At 45.3% G+C, this 19235-nt stretch overlaps 1 protein-coding gene across 1 annotated transcript in view; it reads left to right on the top strand.

Annotated features, from left to right (window-relative positions):
- The first annotated feature begins 395 nt into the window (after nt 1–395).
- ITGAM (integrin subunit alpha M) overlaps nt 396–19235 on the top strand; it is a 45284-nt gene continuing 26444 nt past the window's right edge. Inside the window, exons 1-11 of the mRNA XM_006148109.2 lie at nt 396–517; nt 4791–4896; nt 8465–8568; nt 8817–8887; nt 9032–9149; nt 13195–13325; nt 13765–13910; nt 15379–15532; nt 17048–17198; nt 18264–18337; nt 18502–18631. Coding sequence (XP_006148171.1) covers nt 451–517; nt 4791–4896; nt 8465–8568; nt 8817–8887; nt 9032–9149; nt 13195–13325; nt 13765–13910; nt 15379–15532; nt 17048–17198; nt 18264–18337; nt 18502–18631 — 1252 coding nt within the window. The 5' untranslated portion in view covers nt 396–450. The remainder of the gene's footprint in view (nt 518–4790; nt 4897–8464; nt 8569–8816; nt 8888–9031; nt 9150–13194; nt 13326–13764; nt 13911–15378; nt 15533–17047; nt 17199–18263; nt 18338–18501; nt 18632–19235) is intronic.

Raw genomic sequence — 19235 nt, 5'->3', positions numbered from 1 at the left:
AAGTAGCTGATTTTTCTGTACTTGAGCTGTCCTTATGATGGTGACAAGGAAGGACAGCTCTGGCTGAAGGGCTTCCCTGTTTCTGCGGGCAGGAGGATGGACACTCCGAGGTGTTTTAAGGCAGATAGAGTCTGACCTCCCACACCTGTTCTGTTTTGTGTTAGAGTTTGGAACACATGCCAGGAGGCAGGCCTTGCCTCTTCAGCTTGTTTTTCATAATGCTTTGGTTAACTCCAGAAGCAAGTGGGCACCTTCTGGATATGGCTGTGATGGTGTGGGCCATAACCTAGAGAGCAGGGTGTGCAGTTTCTAGAAGCAGGTCAAACAGAGCTTAGGCTCACTGAGTCTCCGCCCTCTTCCTTTGAGTCTCTAAAAACTCATACTTCTCTTTTTCTGTCCTTCTTGGCGTTAGTGGCTTCCTTGAAGTGGCTTAGTGGCGTCTGAAACCCCATGGTTCATGCTCCTTCCAGGTTCCTGCTCTCTTCACCGATGACTTACAGAATCCTTCTCTTAACAGGTGCACCAGGGGCTTGGGGGTCTGCGAGGATGAGGGGTACTTTTGGGCCTGTGAGTGGACACAGAGAAGGTACAGACTCTGTAGCAGTTAGACTGGAAAGAGGCAAAGGGGACTTGGAGAGGGATAAAGAATTCAAGAAGAAGCAGAGACCAGAGCCAAAACAAGGCGGGATGCCCAAGGGGGTTTGGATGAATACTGAATTCATTAATGGTGCAGGCTGTTTGGCTGGTCCTCCCACTTCACAGGTGGGGAAACTGAGGTTCAGAGGAGAAGTGACATGCCCAAGGTACACAGCAGGTGTTGGACTCCCTTCCCTGAGTAGGAGTCCAACTTAACCACCTCCTCTTTGCCTCCTGTTCTGTTTTTCAAAGACCCAGGAGTAAATATTTGTTGAATGACTAACAAACCAAAATGATTTGAATTTATTCCCTCTTTTTGTTCAAATTAATTTTTCTAAATGACAGATAAAATTGCATATGTTTTGTGTACAGCATGATGTTGTGGAATGGTTAATTCAAGCTAATTAGCATATAGGTATCTCATTGAATTGTCATTTCTATGGCGGGGGCACTTAACATGAACTCGCTTAGCATTTGTCAAGAATATAATATATTGGGAACCAGCAGTTAGCGTAATGGGCTATGTCGCTGGACTCCCATGTAGTCAACCACGGTTCACGTCCCGGACCCGGTGGCTTAAAACTCACTCCGGGCGCGTGTGCATGCGTGCCCAAGATCCTGAGAGGAGAATGGAGGAGAAGGGATTGTGGCGTGACCATCCCCCCTGGGGGGTGATTTCTCGCTTTCTGTCTCTCTGTCTCTCTCTGTCTGTCTGGTGAGCGCACGCGCCCTATAGCAAAAATCTCTCAAAAAAATAAATAAAAAGAAGAATACAATATATTGATGGCAAAAAAAATATATACAGGAAACAAGAAATGGAAAATTTTGTTGACGATAATACGTATGTTGATGTGCTTGATTGAGCCACTATGCAGTGTATACTGGATGGGAAATCTCATTTTGTATGCTGTAATGATGTATAGTGAATGAATAAAATTTTTAAAAAATGGGAAAAGAAAGAATAGAATATATTGTCACTAACCGTCGTCACCATGCCATACAACAGAGCTCTTGAATCCATTCCTCCTATCCTAACCATAACTTTGTATCCTTTCACCAACAATTGTCAAAAAGTCAAAAAGCCCCACTGTAGCTACTAGAAGCAGTTCCGAAGTGGTGGGTAGTAGGGAGTGGGAACTGGGTAATAGGGGATTACGGCAAAAACATTTAACAGACATGAAATGAAAAGTTATTTGCTGATGACAACGTATATGGTAAGGTCTTTGACTTGACTAATATGCACTGTACTTATGCTGGGAAAAACCATGTTGTATACCGTAGAGATGTAGAGTGATTCAATGTAAATTTTAAAAGTATTTTTAAAAAGGGACCAGCAGTTGGTGTAATGGCTATGTCTCTGGACTCCCATGCAGTGGACTGCAGTTTGAGTCCTGGACCCAATAGTTTAAACTCACGCCGGATGCATGTGTGTGAATGCTCAAGATCTCGAGAGAATGGAAGAGAAAGGATTGCGGTGTGGCCATCCCCCTGGGGGGTGATTTCTCGCTTTCTGTCTCTCTGTCTCTCTCTCTGCCTTTCTGGTGAGCACACGCGCCCTATAGCAAAAACCTATCCATAAAAAAAAAAAAGAGTCAGATGCATTTTATTAGCATTACAGCATATCTCATTTTTTCTTTCCTTTTTTAAAAGTAATTATTTTATTGAACTTTATTTATTTATTTTAATTTGACTGAGGGGGGGGTTGGTGGGAGATAAAGAGAGAAAGCAAGCCACCAGGTTTGGGACTCAAACTGCAGTCAGCCATGTGAGAATCCAGTACCCTTAACCACCATGCCACCTACCGGCCTCATCTTTTCTCTCTCTCTTTTTCTTTTTCATCTTGAGAAATTTTTGCTGTAGGGTACATGCGCTTGCTGGAGAGACAATGAGATGAAAAGTAAGAAATCATCCTCTGGGGGGATGGTCACACCTCAATCCCTTCTCCTCCATTCTCCTCTCAGGATTTTGAACACACACTACATGCACCTGGTGTGATTTTCAAGCCACCAGGTCTGGGACTCGAACTGCAGTTGACCACGTGGGAGTCCACTTAACCACTTTGCCACCCGTTGGCTCAAGATACCTCGTTTTGATTAACAATATTTCAAGTGCACTATAGCCACTTGCTGCTGGGGCTATCATTCTCAGCAGGACAAGTCTAGATAAAATACTTTATTCTAATCATAACTTTAAAAACTGTGTACTAAAAAAAAAAGAAAAAAAATTCCTCCATTAAAAAAAAAAAAATCAAAAAGCACCAGTCTCTGGTAACCTTCTAGGTTTCTGCTCTCTTCAGCCTTCGGCCATGACTTCCAGAGTCCATTCTGCTCTTTGCTTCTGTGAGAGCCACTCATCCAGGTTCCACATGAGCGAGGTCACGGAGTATTTGTCTTTGCCTGCTTCTTCCACTTCCCCTAACACCTTCCAGGTTCATTCAGGTTACTGCACTGGGACCTCTAGGCCCTAAGGAGGTTCTGGTTTACATTTTTTTTTTGAGGAAACTTCATACTGATTTCCGTAATCGCTATGTTCATTTACATCTCCACTCTAAGTTTGTTTCTTTTTTATGCCTATATTTTTGAATAATAAACCAAGAAGGGAAGGAAATGCTTGAGAGTTGCATAAGAAGGAAATTATCTAACCAAGAGTCCGATAGGAACTTGATTGTTGAGCAAATCACTGGGGTGGTGACACCCGCAGAAAGGAGGGTGGAGCTTAGAGAGTGGCCAAATGTGTCCCACAGCGGTGACCCCTAAGTCATGGGTCGGCAGACTAGATCTGTGTGTCCCAGCATCTGGTTTTGTACCACCTGTGGGGCATAAATTGAAGATAAACCTGTACAGTTGGCTTGATTCCCCCATTAAAAAAAAAAAATCAAAAAGCACCAGTCTCTGGTAACCTTCTAGGTTTCTGCTCTCTTCAGCCTTCGGCCATGACTTCCAGAGTCCATTCTGCTCTTTGCTTCTGTGAGAGCCACTCATCCAGGTTCCACATGAGCGAGGTCACGGAGTATTTGTCTTTGCCTGCTTCTTCCACTTCCCCTAACACCTTCCAGGTTCATTCAGGTTACTGCACTGGGACCTCTAGGCCCTAAGGAGGTTCTGGTTTACATTTTTTTTTTGAGGAAACTTCATACTGATTTCCGTAATCGCTATGTTCATTTACATCTCCACTCTAAGTTTGTTTCTTTTTTATGCCTATATTTTTGAATAATAAACCAAGAAGGGAAGGAAATGCTTGAGAGTTGCATAAGAAGGAAATTATCTAACCAAGAGTCCGATAGGAACTTGATTGTTGAGCAAATCACTGGGGTGGTGACACCCGCAGAAAGGAGGGTGGAGCTTAGAGAGTGGCCAAATGTGTCCCACAGCGGTGACCCCTAAGTCATGGGTCGGCAGACTAGATCTGTGTGTCCCAGCATCTGGTTTTGTACCACCTGTGGGGCATAAATTGAAGATAAACCTGTACAGTTGGCTTGATCATAGGGAATGCCAACTTTGCTGTCCTTCCCTCCAAGTAATTCCATTTGTCTCTTTAATGAACTTGTATTACAAAACAATTGTACTCAGCAGTTATAGTTTGAAAAATTTGCGGAAATGTATTTTGTCTCTTGTCATACAAGTATCTATGTAGCATACTCTACCTCTTAGCCTGCAAAGTCTTTTTTTTTTTTTTTAAATTTACTACCTGGCTCTTGGTAAAAAATGTGTGCTGACCCCTAACTCGGGCTGTCAGAGAGGGACCTGAGTGACAGATCTCTGCATGCTGGGTTAGGGTGAATCTGTACAGGAAGATGTGAGGGGCAGCAAGGCGTGCCCCCTCCCTTTTCCTTTATGCCAGAGGGTGTATGTTTGTGTGAGTGTGTGTGTGTGTGTGTGTGTGTGTCTGAGAGTGCGTGACTGAGAGAGAGAGAAAACACCTCCCCCAGCAGGGTCCAGTCACATCAGAATGCCTTTTCCTTCAATTCTCCATCCCATTGGGATCGTCAGCATGTGCAGGGCCTGATGTAACCAGGACTGGAACCCTGGCCAGCCAGGTGGAATCCAGCTTCCTCTGCACCAAGCCTAACCACTGGGCTACGGGCAGGCCTGCTCCTGTTATCTTAACTGCTGCCTTTCCTTTGCCTGACCTTTACCCATTTGTTCTCCCTCCAGCTGTGGCCTTGTGTCATGGATTCAATCTGGACACTGAAAACACAGTGAACTTCCAAGAGAATGCGAAGAGCTTTGGACAGAGTGTGGTCCAGTTTGAGGGATCCCGGTAAGAGCTGCAGGAGGCATTTCCTGTCTCATAAGCATTTCCTCCCAGATTTAACTGCCTGGGGGAAAAAATAATTTCCTTGATGTTTTTGGAATAGTTAAATATTCCAAATTAAAAAGATGCAAATAGGTGTAAGAATAAAACAATTCTCCTTTACTCCCTCCCCTAGTTCCTGTCCCAGAAAGGGCCTCAGCAAATGGTTTCTTGCGTATCCTTCCAGAGCAAGTCTATGCTTCGTACACATACATCTCCCTCACCCCCACACAATTTGTAGCGCACATTATACTGAAATCATGACCTGATTGCATATATTTTTGTAAATAAATTTTATTAACATAAACCTGTCCACTGTGCACTTGCTGCTAATGACCACTTTCAAGCCACAATGGCAGAATTGAGTAGATCTGGCAGAGATTGCATGCCCTGCAAAGCCTAAAACATTTACAGAAATAACAGTTATGGAAATAATATTACCTTTACAGAAAAGATACGCTGGTCTCTGCTCTACTCAACCCTTTGCTCTTTTCACCCCCTTAATATGGCTTGCCAGTTTTTACCAGATCTGTAACTAAAGCACTCAGTCAGTTTTATGCTTGAATCATATTTCATTATTTGGAGATACTGTCGTTTACCTTTACATTATGTTAAATCTCTTCTTTAAAAAAAGTCAGAGGATGCAGAAAACACCTCCCCCAGCAGGGTCCAGTCACATCAGAATGCCTTTTCCTTCAATTCTCCATCCCATTGGGATCTTCAACATCTCCTGATGTAACCAGGACTGGAACCCTAGCCAGCCAGGTGGAATCCAGCTTCCTCTGCACCAAGCAGAGACAGAGACAGAGACAGAGGAAGAGGGAGAAAACACCTCCTCAATGGGGTGTGGTCACGTCACAATCCCTTCTCCATTTCCATCCTGTCAGGATTTTGTGCATATTCATGCGCCTGACATGTTTTTCAAGCTGCTGGGGCTGAGGCCGTAGTTGGCCAATGTGGAATCCAGTTCTCTTAACCACCAGGCCAGGGGCCAGCTCTACTGAATCTCTTCTTAATAGACATTTAGAGGCTGGCAGGTGGCATGGTAGTTAAGGCAGCTGGACTCCCACGTAGCTGACTGCAGTTCGAGTCCCAGATCTGGCAGCTTGCTTTCTCACTTACCTTCTCTCTCTGTCTCTTCTCTGGTCAACATTAAAAGAATAAAATAAAATAGGGACCAGCAGTTGGTGTAATGGCTATGTCACTGGACTCCCATGTAGTCAACCACAGTTCGAGTCCCGAACCTGGTGCTTAAACTCACGCTGGGCGCATGTACGTGCATGCCCGAGATCCTGAGAGGAGAGTGGAGGAGAAGGAATTGTGGCGTGACCATCCCCCCTGGGGAGCGATTTCTCACTTTTTCTCTCTCTGTCTCTCTCTGTCTTTCTGGCGAGTACACACACCCTACAGCAAAAACCTCTCCAAAAATAAATAAAATAAATAAATAATGACAATGAATACAGTTAAATAAAATAATTCTCTAATAAATAGTCACTTCAATTATTTCCAAACGTCTGCTATCTGAACAATGCCATCAGTATGCACATACATGAGCAAGTACACTTGGAAGTGAATTCCTAGAACTGGGACAGTAGGATCAGAAGGTACAGGTAGATATAATTTTAATATATTTTTGCCAGATTACCTTCTATAGAGTTTATACTGGCAGTTTATACTGGCACAGGAAATACATTAAAATACCTACTTCTCTACCCATCTGCCAGTCCAATGTATTATCAAATTTATTATCTTTGCAAATTGAGTAGGTGAGACGTGGTATCTCAGTTTTTTTTTTTTTTCAAGTTCTGGTATAAGGCATATGTACTTGCTGTGGGGAGAGAGAGAGAAATCACCTCCACCCCCATGGAGGATGGCCACACCATAATCCCTTGTCCTCCATTCTTCTCTCAGGATTGTGGGCATGTACACCCAGTGTGCTTTCTTTTTTTTTCTTTCTCTCTTTTTTTTAAGAGAGGCTTTTGCTATAGGGTACATGCGCTCACCAGAGAGACAGAGACAGAGAGACAGAAAGTGAGAAATCACTCCCCAGGAGGACGGCCATGGTGTAATCCCTTCTCTTCACTCTCATCCTAGGATTTTGGGCATGCATGCTCATGCACCCGGTATAAGTTTTAAGCCACCAGGTCTAGGACTCGAACCATGATCAACCACGTGGGAGTCCAGCAACATAACCTTTATGCCACCAGTTGGTACCACCCAGTGTGTTTTCAAGCTACCGTGTCAGGGACTAGCATTGCATGGTAGGATCCAACCCTTAACCTCCGTGCTGCCTCCTGGGCCAATTATTTACTGTTTTTATAAGCACCGTATTTCCATTTCTGTGAGCATTTTTTTCTCCTTATCTCCTGACCATTTCCCCATTTTTTTCCCTTACTGATTTGAGGAACTTTAATTATATCGAGGGAAGTTGTCTGGGATATGAGTGGTTAATCTTTGTCTTTTGACTTTGCTTATGGTAGTTTATATACAGACATTTAAAATGACTGTGTGGTTGAATTTATTTTTTCCTTTTTAAAAACTTTTGTCAGAGGGTGCATTTGCTCACTAGAGAGAGAGAGGAAGAGGAAGAAAGCACCTCCAATAGGGTGTGGTCATGCCTGAATTCCTTCTCTTCATTTCTCCATCCTGATGGAATTTTTCGAACACACACACACACACACACACACACACACACACACACATAGTGTGTTTTTCAAGTTGTTGGGTCTGGGACTTGAACCACACAGCTTGGCCATGCGAGATCCAGCTCTCTTAACTGCTAAGCCATGGGGCTGGCCCAAATTGATCTTTTTTTTTTTTTTTCCAGAGAGGTGTTTTGCTATAGGGCGCATGCGCTCACCAGAAAGACAGAGAGAGACAGAGAGACAGAAAGCGAGAAATCCCTCCACAGTGGGGATGGCCATTCTGCACCATGGTGTGAGTTTAAGCCACCGGTCTGGGACTCGAACTGCGGTCAACTACATGGGAGTTCAGCGACATAGCCATTATGCTAACTGCTGGTCCCCCAAATTTATCATTTTAAATGACTTCTGTGTTATTTTTAGAAAAGCCTTTCCCTTGTGGGACCAGCAGATAACATAACTATTATGCCACTGGACTCCTACTTCATCCACTGCAGTTTGAGTCCTGGACCCAGCAGCTTTAAACTCATGCCGGTGTATGTGCATGCATCTCCCAAATCCTGAGACAATGGAGGAGAAGGGATTGGGGTGTGCTCACCCCACCGCAGGGGTGATTTTTTGCTTTTGTCACTGTGTCTCCCTGTCTCTCCAGCGAGTACATGCATCCTATAGCAAAAAATCTCTCTCTCTCTAAAAAAAAAAAAAAAAAAAGGCCTTTCTCATTTTGAGATTTAAAATTTCCCCATTTTTCCTTTGCTAATTCTTCTTCCTGTTTGTGGGAATTCAGGAATCCATGTGAGAGTTCCCAGTTTCCTCTGGGTAGTAGAAATCCTTCTATGGTCTCCCTCTCTCCCACATGTCAGAGGTCTCTCTATTCCCACTTCTTCCTGCAGGGTGGTGGTTGGAGCCCCCCAGGAGATAAAGGCCCCTAACCAAACAGGTGGCCTCTACCAGTGTGACTCCAGCACGAGCAAGTGTGAGCCCATCCAACTGCAGGGTGAGTCATACCCCTCCTGGGTCCCAGGGCCAGGCACCTAATTCCAGGGCCTGAGAGGACACAGGACTCCCGCTGCCCAGCTTCAGCTCTGTCTGCTGACCCTCTCCCTCAGACAGGCTTCCTGACCCTCTCTAGACCTCCCCACCCATCCCTGTACTCCTACAGCCCCCATCACCTGTCACCCAGGTTGAAGTGACAGCTCTTATACAGCCTCCTGATGGTGACCATGTATGTTACTATCCCCTCAGTCCCTCCAGAAGCTGTGAACATGTCCCTGGGCCTGTCCCTGGCAGCTACCACCAACCCCTCCCAGCTGCTGGTGAGTTGCCCCTGTCATAGGGGGAGCCTGAGGGAGGAGGGGGTCCTGGGGCTGCGAGGCTGGAGCTGGGGGTGTGGAAGTGCTGGAGAGGGAGAATGGGAGGGATCAGGGGCAGCCTCTCCCACCAGCCCATTCTGTCCTTAGGCCTGTGGCCCCACCGTGCATCAAACTTGCAAGGAGAACACATATGTGAATGGCTTCTGCTTCCTGTTTGACTCCAACCTACGGAGGCAGCCCCAGAGGATCCCAGAGACCCTCAGAGGCAGGTCACTTTGGGGAGAGGTTATAGACAGGCCTCTGGAACTGGAGGGTGCAGGGCAGGACTGGGACAGCTCATGATCTAAGGGATGACTTAGAGGTCTAGGTGCAGAAACTGGGGTGGCGGGGGAAGCTGGGTTCCAGTAAAGAGAGAAGCTGGGGGAGGTGCTAGGGTCTCACACTTTAAAAAAGTCTCCCACTTCGTAGCTACTCACTTTTATGAGAAGGGGACAGGTCAACTGACCCCACAGAGATCCCAGCTGTTGTCCTTAGAGTAAGTGCCTGGATCTCCCCACTATAGCTTTTGGTGCTGCGAATGGTGTGGCCTTTGCTAACCTCTAACTTCCTCCCTCCCCCCTCAGTCCCTGAGCCCCGCTGCTCTGACTGCTCTTCCTCTCCAAGGGTCAGGCTCAGCTGCCCCGCCTCAGGGCCTTTGCACTTCCTATTCCTTTAGCCTGACTGGACTTCCTGTGCTGGTCTGACAGCCCATTATTGTCACCTCAGCTCAAATGTCACCTCTGAAGAAGCCTTTCCTGTGTGGGCCTTCTAATCATTCCCACCATCACTCCCTTTTGCACTACCCTATTTACCTTCTTCACATTCACATATTCATATTTTATTTTTTCTTATCTGTCCTTTTTTGTTGATGTGGTTTCTATGAGAGCAGGGATATCATCTCGTTTGTTTACTGCTGTGTACACGTGTATCTATGGTTGTTTAACAAACAATCTCTGAATTTAGCAGCTTAAAACGGCATTTACTATCTCAAAGTTTCCATACGTCAGGAATCTGGGTGTGGTTTAACCAGGTGCCTCTGTCTCAGGGTCTCTCATGACACTGAAGTAGAGTTGTCCAAGAAGGGCTATGGTCTCATCTGAAGGCTCGGCTGGGGAAAGGCTTACTTCCAAGTTCTTCATGTGCTCACTGAACTGAGGGCCCCAGTTTCTCACTGGCTGTTGGCTGGAGGCCTCTCTCAGTTGCTCACTACATGGGTTTCTTGAAAGAGCAGCTTATGAAATAGTAGCTGGGGCCCAGCTGAAGTGCCATGCTGCTGTTAAAATGCTGCTACTCTGCAGGACCAGCAGGTGGTGTGGTTAAGGTGCTGGATGCTCCCACATGGCTGACCACGGTTCAAATCCTGGACCTGGTGGCTTGCTTTCTCACCTTCTCTCTCTCTCTCTCTCTGTGTCTCTCTGGTCAAAATAAAAATAAATGAATGAATAAATAAAGTTAAATAAATAATTAAAAATAATATATATATATATTTTTTAATGCTGCTACTCTGTCGGCTGAGGCCACATGAGAGGCCTGGATTCAATTCTCAGCTGACCTGAAAGTCAAGAGTGGTGGTGCACACCTGTAATCCCAGCCACTGAGGCTGAGACAGGGGGGTTATGACACTGTGACACCTTGTCTTTAATAATAAATAAATAAATAAATAAAAGCAAAGCAAAGCCGAATGGGAACCTAATGTAGAAGTTAGAATCTTTTTATAATCTAATCTTAGAAGTAACATGTCATGGGGCCAGCAGGTAGTGTGGTGGTTAAGAGTGCTGGAATCTCACATGGCCAACCATGGTTCAAATCCTGGACCTGGTGGCTTGCTTTCTTACTTTCTGTCTCTCTTGCTCTCTCTCACTCTGTCTGTCTTTGGTCAAATTTAAAATTTTAAAAAAGAAATAACATCATTACTTCGGCCATATTCTAGTCCTTTGAAGTGAATCAAAAAATTCAGCTCATATTCAAGGGGAGAGGATTATGCTAGGGTGTTATTGCCAGGAGTTGGGAATCTTAGGGATCATCTAGGTGATTGCCTACTATACTCCTATTCCCTAAACATTTGTTGATTATTGAAGGAGAGAGTGAGCAAGTGACTCTTCCAGGCTGCTTTCTTCCTTTGCTTTTTCCAACTGCTTAGCCATCTTTTTGCTTGTCTCCAAGATGGTTCTGGAACCAAAGGCAGATATTGCTCCCTTTTATAGTTTTTCTTTTCCTTTCTTTCTTTTTTTTTCAGTTTTTTTTTTCCCTATAGAGTGTGTATGCTCAGCAGAGAGAGAGAGAGAGAGAGAGAGGTAGTCAGAGGGAAAATGAGGACCCTCCCTGGGGGGATGGCCATGCCACAATCCCTTCTCATCCATTCTCCTTTTGGGATTTTGGGCACTTATGCACATGTGCCTAGTGTGTTTTTAAGCCACCAGGTCTGGGATTTGAACCCTAGAATCGGGCACGTGGAATCCAGTTACCTTAACCTCCACACTACCTGCTGGATGTTTTCTTTCTCAAGTTCTGGTCCTCTATTTTTCACCTTCGACAGATAACCTTCCTTTCTTTACAGAGAAAGCAAATGTTTCCAGACATGAGCTCCCTCCACTCCCCTTCTCATTGTCCAAATTTCAATAATGGCATTTTCCTTGGCACTTTCTCACTGGTTTTTGAGGAAGCTGCATCCTTCCTTCTTTCTGTGACTAATTCTTCCATCTGGGTGCTCAAGGGTCTCCCAGGCATCAACTAAGGGGCCCACATCTTCAATCACTCATTCTCTCCTGGAGCTTTAGTGTCTACTTCTCCTCTGAATGTGAACATTCTTAAGCATCCTATATCCTAAGAACCATCAACCACCCAAATGAATAGTAACAAAGCAGTCTTCCTTCTCCCTGGTCTCCTCCTCATCTTCTGTTCTCTCTCCTCACCACCGAACTTCTTAATAGGATTCTTTCAAGAATCCTATCTACTTTGGAAACAATTCCACACACAAAAAAAGACATGAGAAACGAAGTCATTTAAAATGTCCAAGACAATTGTCCAAATGTGGGTCACCTTTTCCATGGCACCACCTTCTGGCCTCTTCCAACTAGAACAATGTGAGAAGTGTTTCTTTTCAAAGGCTCTAATTTTAAAGACATGGTGGGATTTAAGGAAACCTTAAGGGATAGTCCAGGAACTCAGAGTAAGCAGTAATAGAGCTGTCGCTGCCCCTAGGCTGATGAAATACAGAGAAGTCACCAGAATCCAGGAGAGAGGCTCGTGTGGAGCAGGCTTCCTTGAGAGGAGCAGTGGTCTTCTGCCAAGGACAGCTGGCCCAGAGCAACCCCAAAGGGAGAACCCTAACCTCACTCCTCTCTCCCTCCATTCTCAGGTCGAGTCTTCTCATTGGCTAAATCCAACTAGCAGCAGAGGGCAAAGAACACTGTTGACGTGGCCCCTATAGGTAGACCTCGTGGGCCACAGAGCACATGGAGGGGAGAAAGTGGACTTGGTACTGGGAGCAGAAGGGAGGAGCACATTCGGCCTACCATCCACCACACGTGCTATTTCTTTTTCTGTCATTTTTCCTCCCTTTGCATTTCTGGCAAACTAGCATTCTTCATGATCTAGTCAATATCACTGCTTTGGCGGACTTCTTTGGTCTAAATTAGAGAGATTTTTGCTATGGGGACATGCACTTGCTAAAACACAGAAAGAGACAGAGAGACAGAAAGTGAGAAATCCCACTCCACTCCTCCCCTGCCAGGGGGAATGCCCACATCGGAATCCCTTCTCTTTCATTCTCCTCTTGGGATTTTGAGTATTCATGCACATGCGCCCAACTTGAGTTTCAAGCCACCAGGTCTGGGACTCAAACCATGGTCAGCCAGGTGGGAGTCCAGCACCACAACCACTAAACCACCTGTTGGCCCCACCAAAAAATTTTTATATAATTTTTTCTATGTTTTATTTAGCTTGGAAAAGGGATTAACGCTTGTCTGACTCTTTAAAACATATTTTTAAATAATTATTTATTTAATTTTTATTATTATTTAAAAATTTATCTAGAGAGAGACAGAGAGAGACAGAGAGAGAGAGATACAGAAAATGAGAAGTAAGTTGCTATGTTTAGGACTCAAACCGTCGTCAGCCTTGTGGAAGTCCAATACCTTAGCCACCATGCCACCCGCTGGCTCTATCTTGTCTTTTATTCTCATTGCCCTGCAGAGAGCAGACACGCAGAACAATGAACCCTAAGTCTCCAGTTGCTTACTAATTTATACTCTTTTATTCCTCTGCCCCAGAGTGTCCTCGGCAGGACAGCGACATCGCCTTCTTGATTGATGGCTCTGGTAGCATCAAACCCACTGAATTTCAGCAGATGAAAGACTTTGTCTCCACTGTGATGGATCAATTCGAGAAGCCCAAAACCTTGGTGAGGGCCGATGGGTAGGTTAGGGAGTAGCCCACGTAAAGCTGGCAGGTAGATGGCAACCAGTCTGCTGCTTTCCCTCCTACTTCGATTGTAGGCATTGCCAAATCGACAATCCATTGTGATTTTCTTTCATAATTCTCCTTCCTGTTGTGGATGCAGCCTCAGCATTCCTCCAGCCCTTTCTGAAGCAGAAATCTTTGTGTAATTAATAGAGGCTGGGATGGGAGACGAGGCCCATGTGTTACCTCCGACTGAGCTTCGGCACTGAGAAGTGGGAGCTAGTGGCAGGTCTCTGTCGTGGTGAGCCAGAGGAACTGGGGGTGGTGTACAGGAGGAAATCAGAGACTGGAACATTTCAAGAACTGCGTAGGGCTTGCTGGCAGATGTCCAAGAGGGGAGGTAGGACCGTCTCGGTTGTAATACCAGGTACGGTTCCCAGTTCTCTTTGATGCAGTACTCTGAAGACTTCCGGACTCACTTCACCTTCAGTAATTTCAAGGAGAACCCTAACCCGGCATCGCTGGTGACGCCCATCCGACAGCTGTTTGGGAGGACACACACCGCCACGGGAATCCGCAAAGTAGTGTGAGCTCTTCCTCCACTCAGGATGGCAGGAGAAGATATTTTTAGCAGGGCTTTCAGGATGAGGGCAGTTGTTCGAGCATGGATGGGGTAAAGAATGTTTCCAGTGGGGAGAGCGACATGAGTCCAGGTGTGGAGAGGAGCGTATGTAATACATTCAGGGATAAAACACGCTGGGGGTTAAGGTAGAGGGAAGAAGTGAGGGAAAGGAGGCTGTGGGGAGGCTAGGAATACTGGTTGGGGCCCGGTCACCAAAGGCAACTTTATAGCCAGCGGGGATCCATGGAGGGTTGTAAGCAGTGGGGAGACACCACCACGCCTCCTTCGGTCATTTCAGTGTGTGCGTGAAGAGGCTAGTGTCAAAATGGGGCAGAAGTGCAGAAAGAGGAGCTCCTGAGCTGTTGCAGTGTTCCAAGAGAGGTTCGATGAAGATCCAATTAGGTTTATTTTGTTTTGTTTATTTATTTTATTTAACTTTATTTATTTTAATTCTACCAGAGAGGGACGGGGCGGGGGGGGGGAGAGAGAGAGAAAGCAAGCTGCCAGGTTTGGGACTTGAACCTCGGTCAGTCATGGAAGAGTCCAGCACCCTTAACCACCACACCAACTGCCACCCCCATAGTTTATTTTGTTTTAAACAAAAAAAAAAAAAAAAAAAAAAATTTTTAAAGCTTTTAGATACTAAAGTCCAAATCTCCAAAAAGTCAAAAAGAGATGTTCACTTTATTTTCTTTGTTTTTATTTTTTTGAGGGCACGTGCTCTAAGGCAAAAACCTCTAAAAAAATAAAGAGGAAGTTATAATATTAGAAATGTAATATTAGAATACTATTTATGATATTTATTAAATTATAAATATTTATTATATTTTAATATTATACATATACACATTCAAATATTATTATAAATATTATAACTATACAAATATAATAATTATAACACTCAAAGTTTATAACATTAAAAGTTAAACTATCCGAGGCCGTGAAGACTTCCTTTCCTTCCACTCTCCCATTCTCTACTGTCTTTCCAGGTCTTGGAGCAGTCACATCTCAGTTGAGTCGCAGTCTCCCCTGAGCCCCTCCTAGACAGAGTCCAGCCATATTTATGTTTGACTCTGCTGACATTTTCTCCGTAACATTAATATCATCTCTGTATCCTTGCATTTGTTTTATTTGTTTATTTATTTTGGAGAGGTTTTTGCTATAGGGCACATGCGCTCGCCAGACAGACAGAGAGAGACAGAAAGACAGAAAGTGAGAAATCATCCCCCAGGGGGGATGACCACCCCACAATCCCTTCTCCTCCATTCTCCTCTCAGGATCTTGAGCACGCATGCACACATTCCCGGCGTGAGTTTAAGCCACCGGGTCCGGGATGCGAACCACGGTCGGTCACATGGGAATTCAGTGACATAGCCATTATACCAACTGCTGGTCCCCCTTGCATTTGACTTTATCCTTCTTCCCTGCACAGAAGAGAACTATTTCACAGTGCCAGTGGAGCCCGGAAGAATGCGCTAAAGATCCTAGTTGTCATCACAGATGGACAAAAGTTTGACGATCGCTTGGAATATGAGGATGTCATCCCTGAGGCAGACAGAGCGGGGGTCATTCGCTATGTCATTGGGGTAGGAAATGTGGCTCTCAGGCCAGATTCTTCTGTGGAGCATTTCCACTTGGATGCACTCCCCTTTCAATTTGCAGATTTTTGTAAAATCAAAGTGAGGCAAGAGTTACTGCTAGCCCATATAGACCTGTATCAGTTAGTTAGTATCACAATAATGCTGTGTAACAAACTATTCCAAAATTCAGTATGACCAGCTGATGGCATAATGGTTACGTTGCTGGACTCCCATGTGGTTTGAATCCCAGACCTGGCAGCTTGAGACTCACATCAGGCATATGCGTGCCTGCCCAAAATCTCGAGAAGAGAACAGCAGAAAAGGGATTGTGGTGTGGCCACTCACCCCACAGGGGGTGAATTCTGGCTCTCTGTCTCTCTGTCTCTCCAGCAAGTGTACGCACCATGTAGCAAAAATCTCTCTCTCAAAAAAAAGTAAGCCTACAGATCAGCTGGACAGTTTTTCTGGTGTGAGTAGGGCTCACTCAACTTCTGTAATCAGCATCAAGTTAGCAGGCAGATCTGATGATCTTGGGGCTCTCTCCATTTCTGAGGTTGCCAGCTATGCCTGTCCACTAGAGTAATGGCCCTGATTGGAACAAATGGGGTGACTTTGTCCCTTCTATGTTCTGGATCTTATTCCCCAGTGGGCTCACCTGGGCCTGTCCTTGTGGTGATGGTGGAGAAATGAGATCAAATGGAAATGTTGCAAGTGGGTTTTTTTGTTTGTTTTTTAGAGAAATTTTTGCTATAGGATGTGTGTACTCGCCGGAGAGACAGAGAGACAGAAAGCAAGAAGTCAACCCGCAGCATGGATGGCCACATCTCAATCCCTTCTCCTCTCAGGGTTTTGGGCATGCATGCACATGTGCCTGGCATGAGTTTTAAGCCCCCAGGTTTGGGATTCTAACTACAATTGACCACACAAGAGTCCAGTGATGTAACCATTACACCATCTGCTGGTTCCATGCAAGTGCTTTTGGAAACTCTGCTTGCATTATGTTTGATAATATCCATAAACTAACGTGAGATACCAGGCTGAGCCCAGAAACAGTGAATGAGGCAAATTGCTCCAAGAGTAGGAGAACCCAGAAACATTATGGGGAAAGCTTGGACACAGGACGAGATAAAAAGCTAGGATCATCAGTGTAATCATACTCCCACACCACCCATGTGATATAGAAAAGATACGATCATGGGTGCATGGTAGGAAACGCCTTCAGATAAAGAAAAAGACCCCACTTCCATAGGAGGGAAGTCAGCTCCACACCAGGAGGCATGGCATGGCATGGCAAATGAATCCAAGACTGGGTTTTAGCACCCAATTACTCCCTTGCCAGAGTGCCTTCCGCAGCGTACAACCTGCCCGACTACCCTCGGCAGCCTCATCCTAGGCGCCTCTGGTGCCCTCTCTCACTCAACAAATCGTGTTTCAGATGCTTTTCCTGCACAATTTTCTTTTCTAGGAGATAATTGCTATCCCTAAACAATATATGATTTGGTCTCTCTTCCGTGGTGACAGGTGGGAAATGCCTTCAACAACGAAGAGTCTCGCCAGGAACTTAATACCATCGCATCCAAGCCATCCCGTGACCACGTTTTCCGGGTGAACAACTTTGAAGCTCTGAAGACCATTCAAAACCAGCTTCAGGAAAAGATCTTTGCAATTGAGGGTGAGGCAGGCATCTGTGTTCTTGGAGCAGACCCAGTGGCAGCCCTCCACCCCAAACATTTATTTCCCTCTAGACACTAGGCTCCACTAATCCTTGGTATCCTGACCCTCAGCATTAACTCTCTTTCCACTTCCTCCAGCTCCCAGCCTCCCTGGCCTCACTTGGACAGTCTAGACTTTCATCTCTAATTTTGCAAGTCTTGGCTATGGGCTGAAAAATTGGAACATGGAATCAAATCTCACACAATCTAGATTTGGATGTGTTGCCAACATTAGTCTAGTTTAGTAGCACTAAGGCAAAAACAGCGCCTGGTACATAGAAGGTGCCCAATAAATGTTGATTGAGTACAACAATGCAGAAATTAGGGAATCTGGGATCCAGTAGGTGTCATGGAGGTTAAGGTGGCTGGATCCCATATGGCTGACTGCAGGGTTCAAATTCTGGATTTGAAAGACATGCTGGGTGTATGTGTACACCTGCCCAAAATCCCAAGAAGAGAATAGAGGAGAAGGAGAAGGAATTGTGGCAGGGCCATCTCCTATAGGGGGTGATTTCTTTTTCCCTCTCTCTCTGTCTCTCCCCAGTGAGTGCAGTACAGTAAAATAAAACAAAATCCAGAAAATAGAGAATGTAATATACAATTTGGATTTATGGCTTCTCTTGGAAAGTTGGAAGATTGGATACTTTGAGGATCTCATTCATACTTAGCATAATGAAGCTGCTGCTGAATAGCTGCCATGTGCATGCATGTGCATGCCCAAAACCCCCTTTAAGAGAGGAAGATGTTAGGACCAGCAGGTGGCACGGTGGTTGAGGCACTGAACTCCTACATGGCCACCTGTGGTTCAAGTCCTGGACCTGGCAGCTTATTTTTTCACTTAAATCTAAAAAGAAAGAAATTAAATAAATCTTATTTTTTTAAAAAAAGGGGGGGACAGATGCTTTCCAGTTGAACACAGACCCCATCTGAGTCTCCTTTTGTCTGGCCACCATAGCATTTGACTTTCCGGCTCTCGTTCTAGGCTCTTCTGGTTTCTTTAATATAGGAAATTCTTCTTCTCACAGGTACTCAGACAGGAAGTACCAGCTCCTTTGAGTATGAGATGTCTCAGGAAGGCTTCAGTGCTGTCATCACCTCTGTAAGTGGCCCTTTATCAAATTGGGGTGGGGAGGCAAGAAGAAAAGAGGTGCAAGGGTTTGGGGGCTCTTCTCTGTGATGCATTCTTGTTGGGAGGTACCTCTTTGGTGGGAGCAGTGGTCCCTTCTCCCTTCCTCATTAATCCTGTTCTACCTCTTTTTCCAGAATGGTCCCTTGCTGGGCACTGTGGGGAGCTTTGACTGGGCTGGTGGAGCCTTTCTGCATACATCAAAAGATAAAGCTGTCTTCATCAACACTACCAGGGTGGATTCAGACATGAATGATGCTTATTTGGGTAAGAGGGTAGGGCAGGAGTTACTCTGAAGAAGGAGTTAGGGTATGTCATAATTCGGCTAGTATATACGGCATTGGATCTTTCACAGGCCCTTGGGACAGCTTTTTTCTTTTTTTCTTTTCAGTTTTTGCTATAAAGCACATGCGCTTGCTAGAGAGACAGTGACAGTGAGAAATCATCCCCCAAGGGGTATGGCCACACCACAATCCCTTCTCCTTCAGCCTCCTCTTGGGATTTTGGACACACACACACATGTGCTGGTGTCGTTTTCAAGCTGCCAGGTCCAGTGCAGTCAGCCACGTGGGATCCAGTGCCATAACCTCCACACCACCTGCTGGCCTTGGGATAGCCTTAAAGATGGGAATTTAAAAATGTTATTTTTTTATTTTTCTAAGAGAGGTTTTTGCTATAGGGCATGTGTGCTTGCCAGAAAGACAGAGAGAGACAGAAAGCGAGAAATCACCCCCCAGGGGGAATGGCCACGCTGCAATCCCTTCTCCTCCATTCTCCTCTCAGAATCTTGAGCACAAACACACACGTGCCTGGAGTGAGTTTAAGCCGCCCGGTCCAGGACTCGAACTACAGTTGACTATGTGGGATTCTA

The sequence above is a fragment of the Tupaia chinensis genome, unplaced genomic scaffold, assembly GCF_000334495.1.
Source record: "Tupaia chinensis unplaced genomic scaffold, TupChi_1.0 Scaffold000231_1, whole genome shotgun sequence".
Taxonomy (NCBI): domain Eukaryota; kingdom Metazoa; phylum Chordata; class Mammalia; order Scandentia; family Tupaiidae; genus Tupaia; species Tupaia belangeri.
Note: the sequence above shows the minus strand (reverse complement) of the source record. Positions and strands in the feature narration are given on the sequence as shown.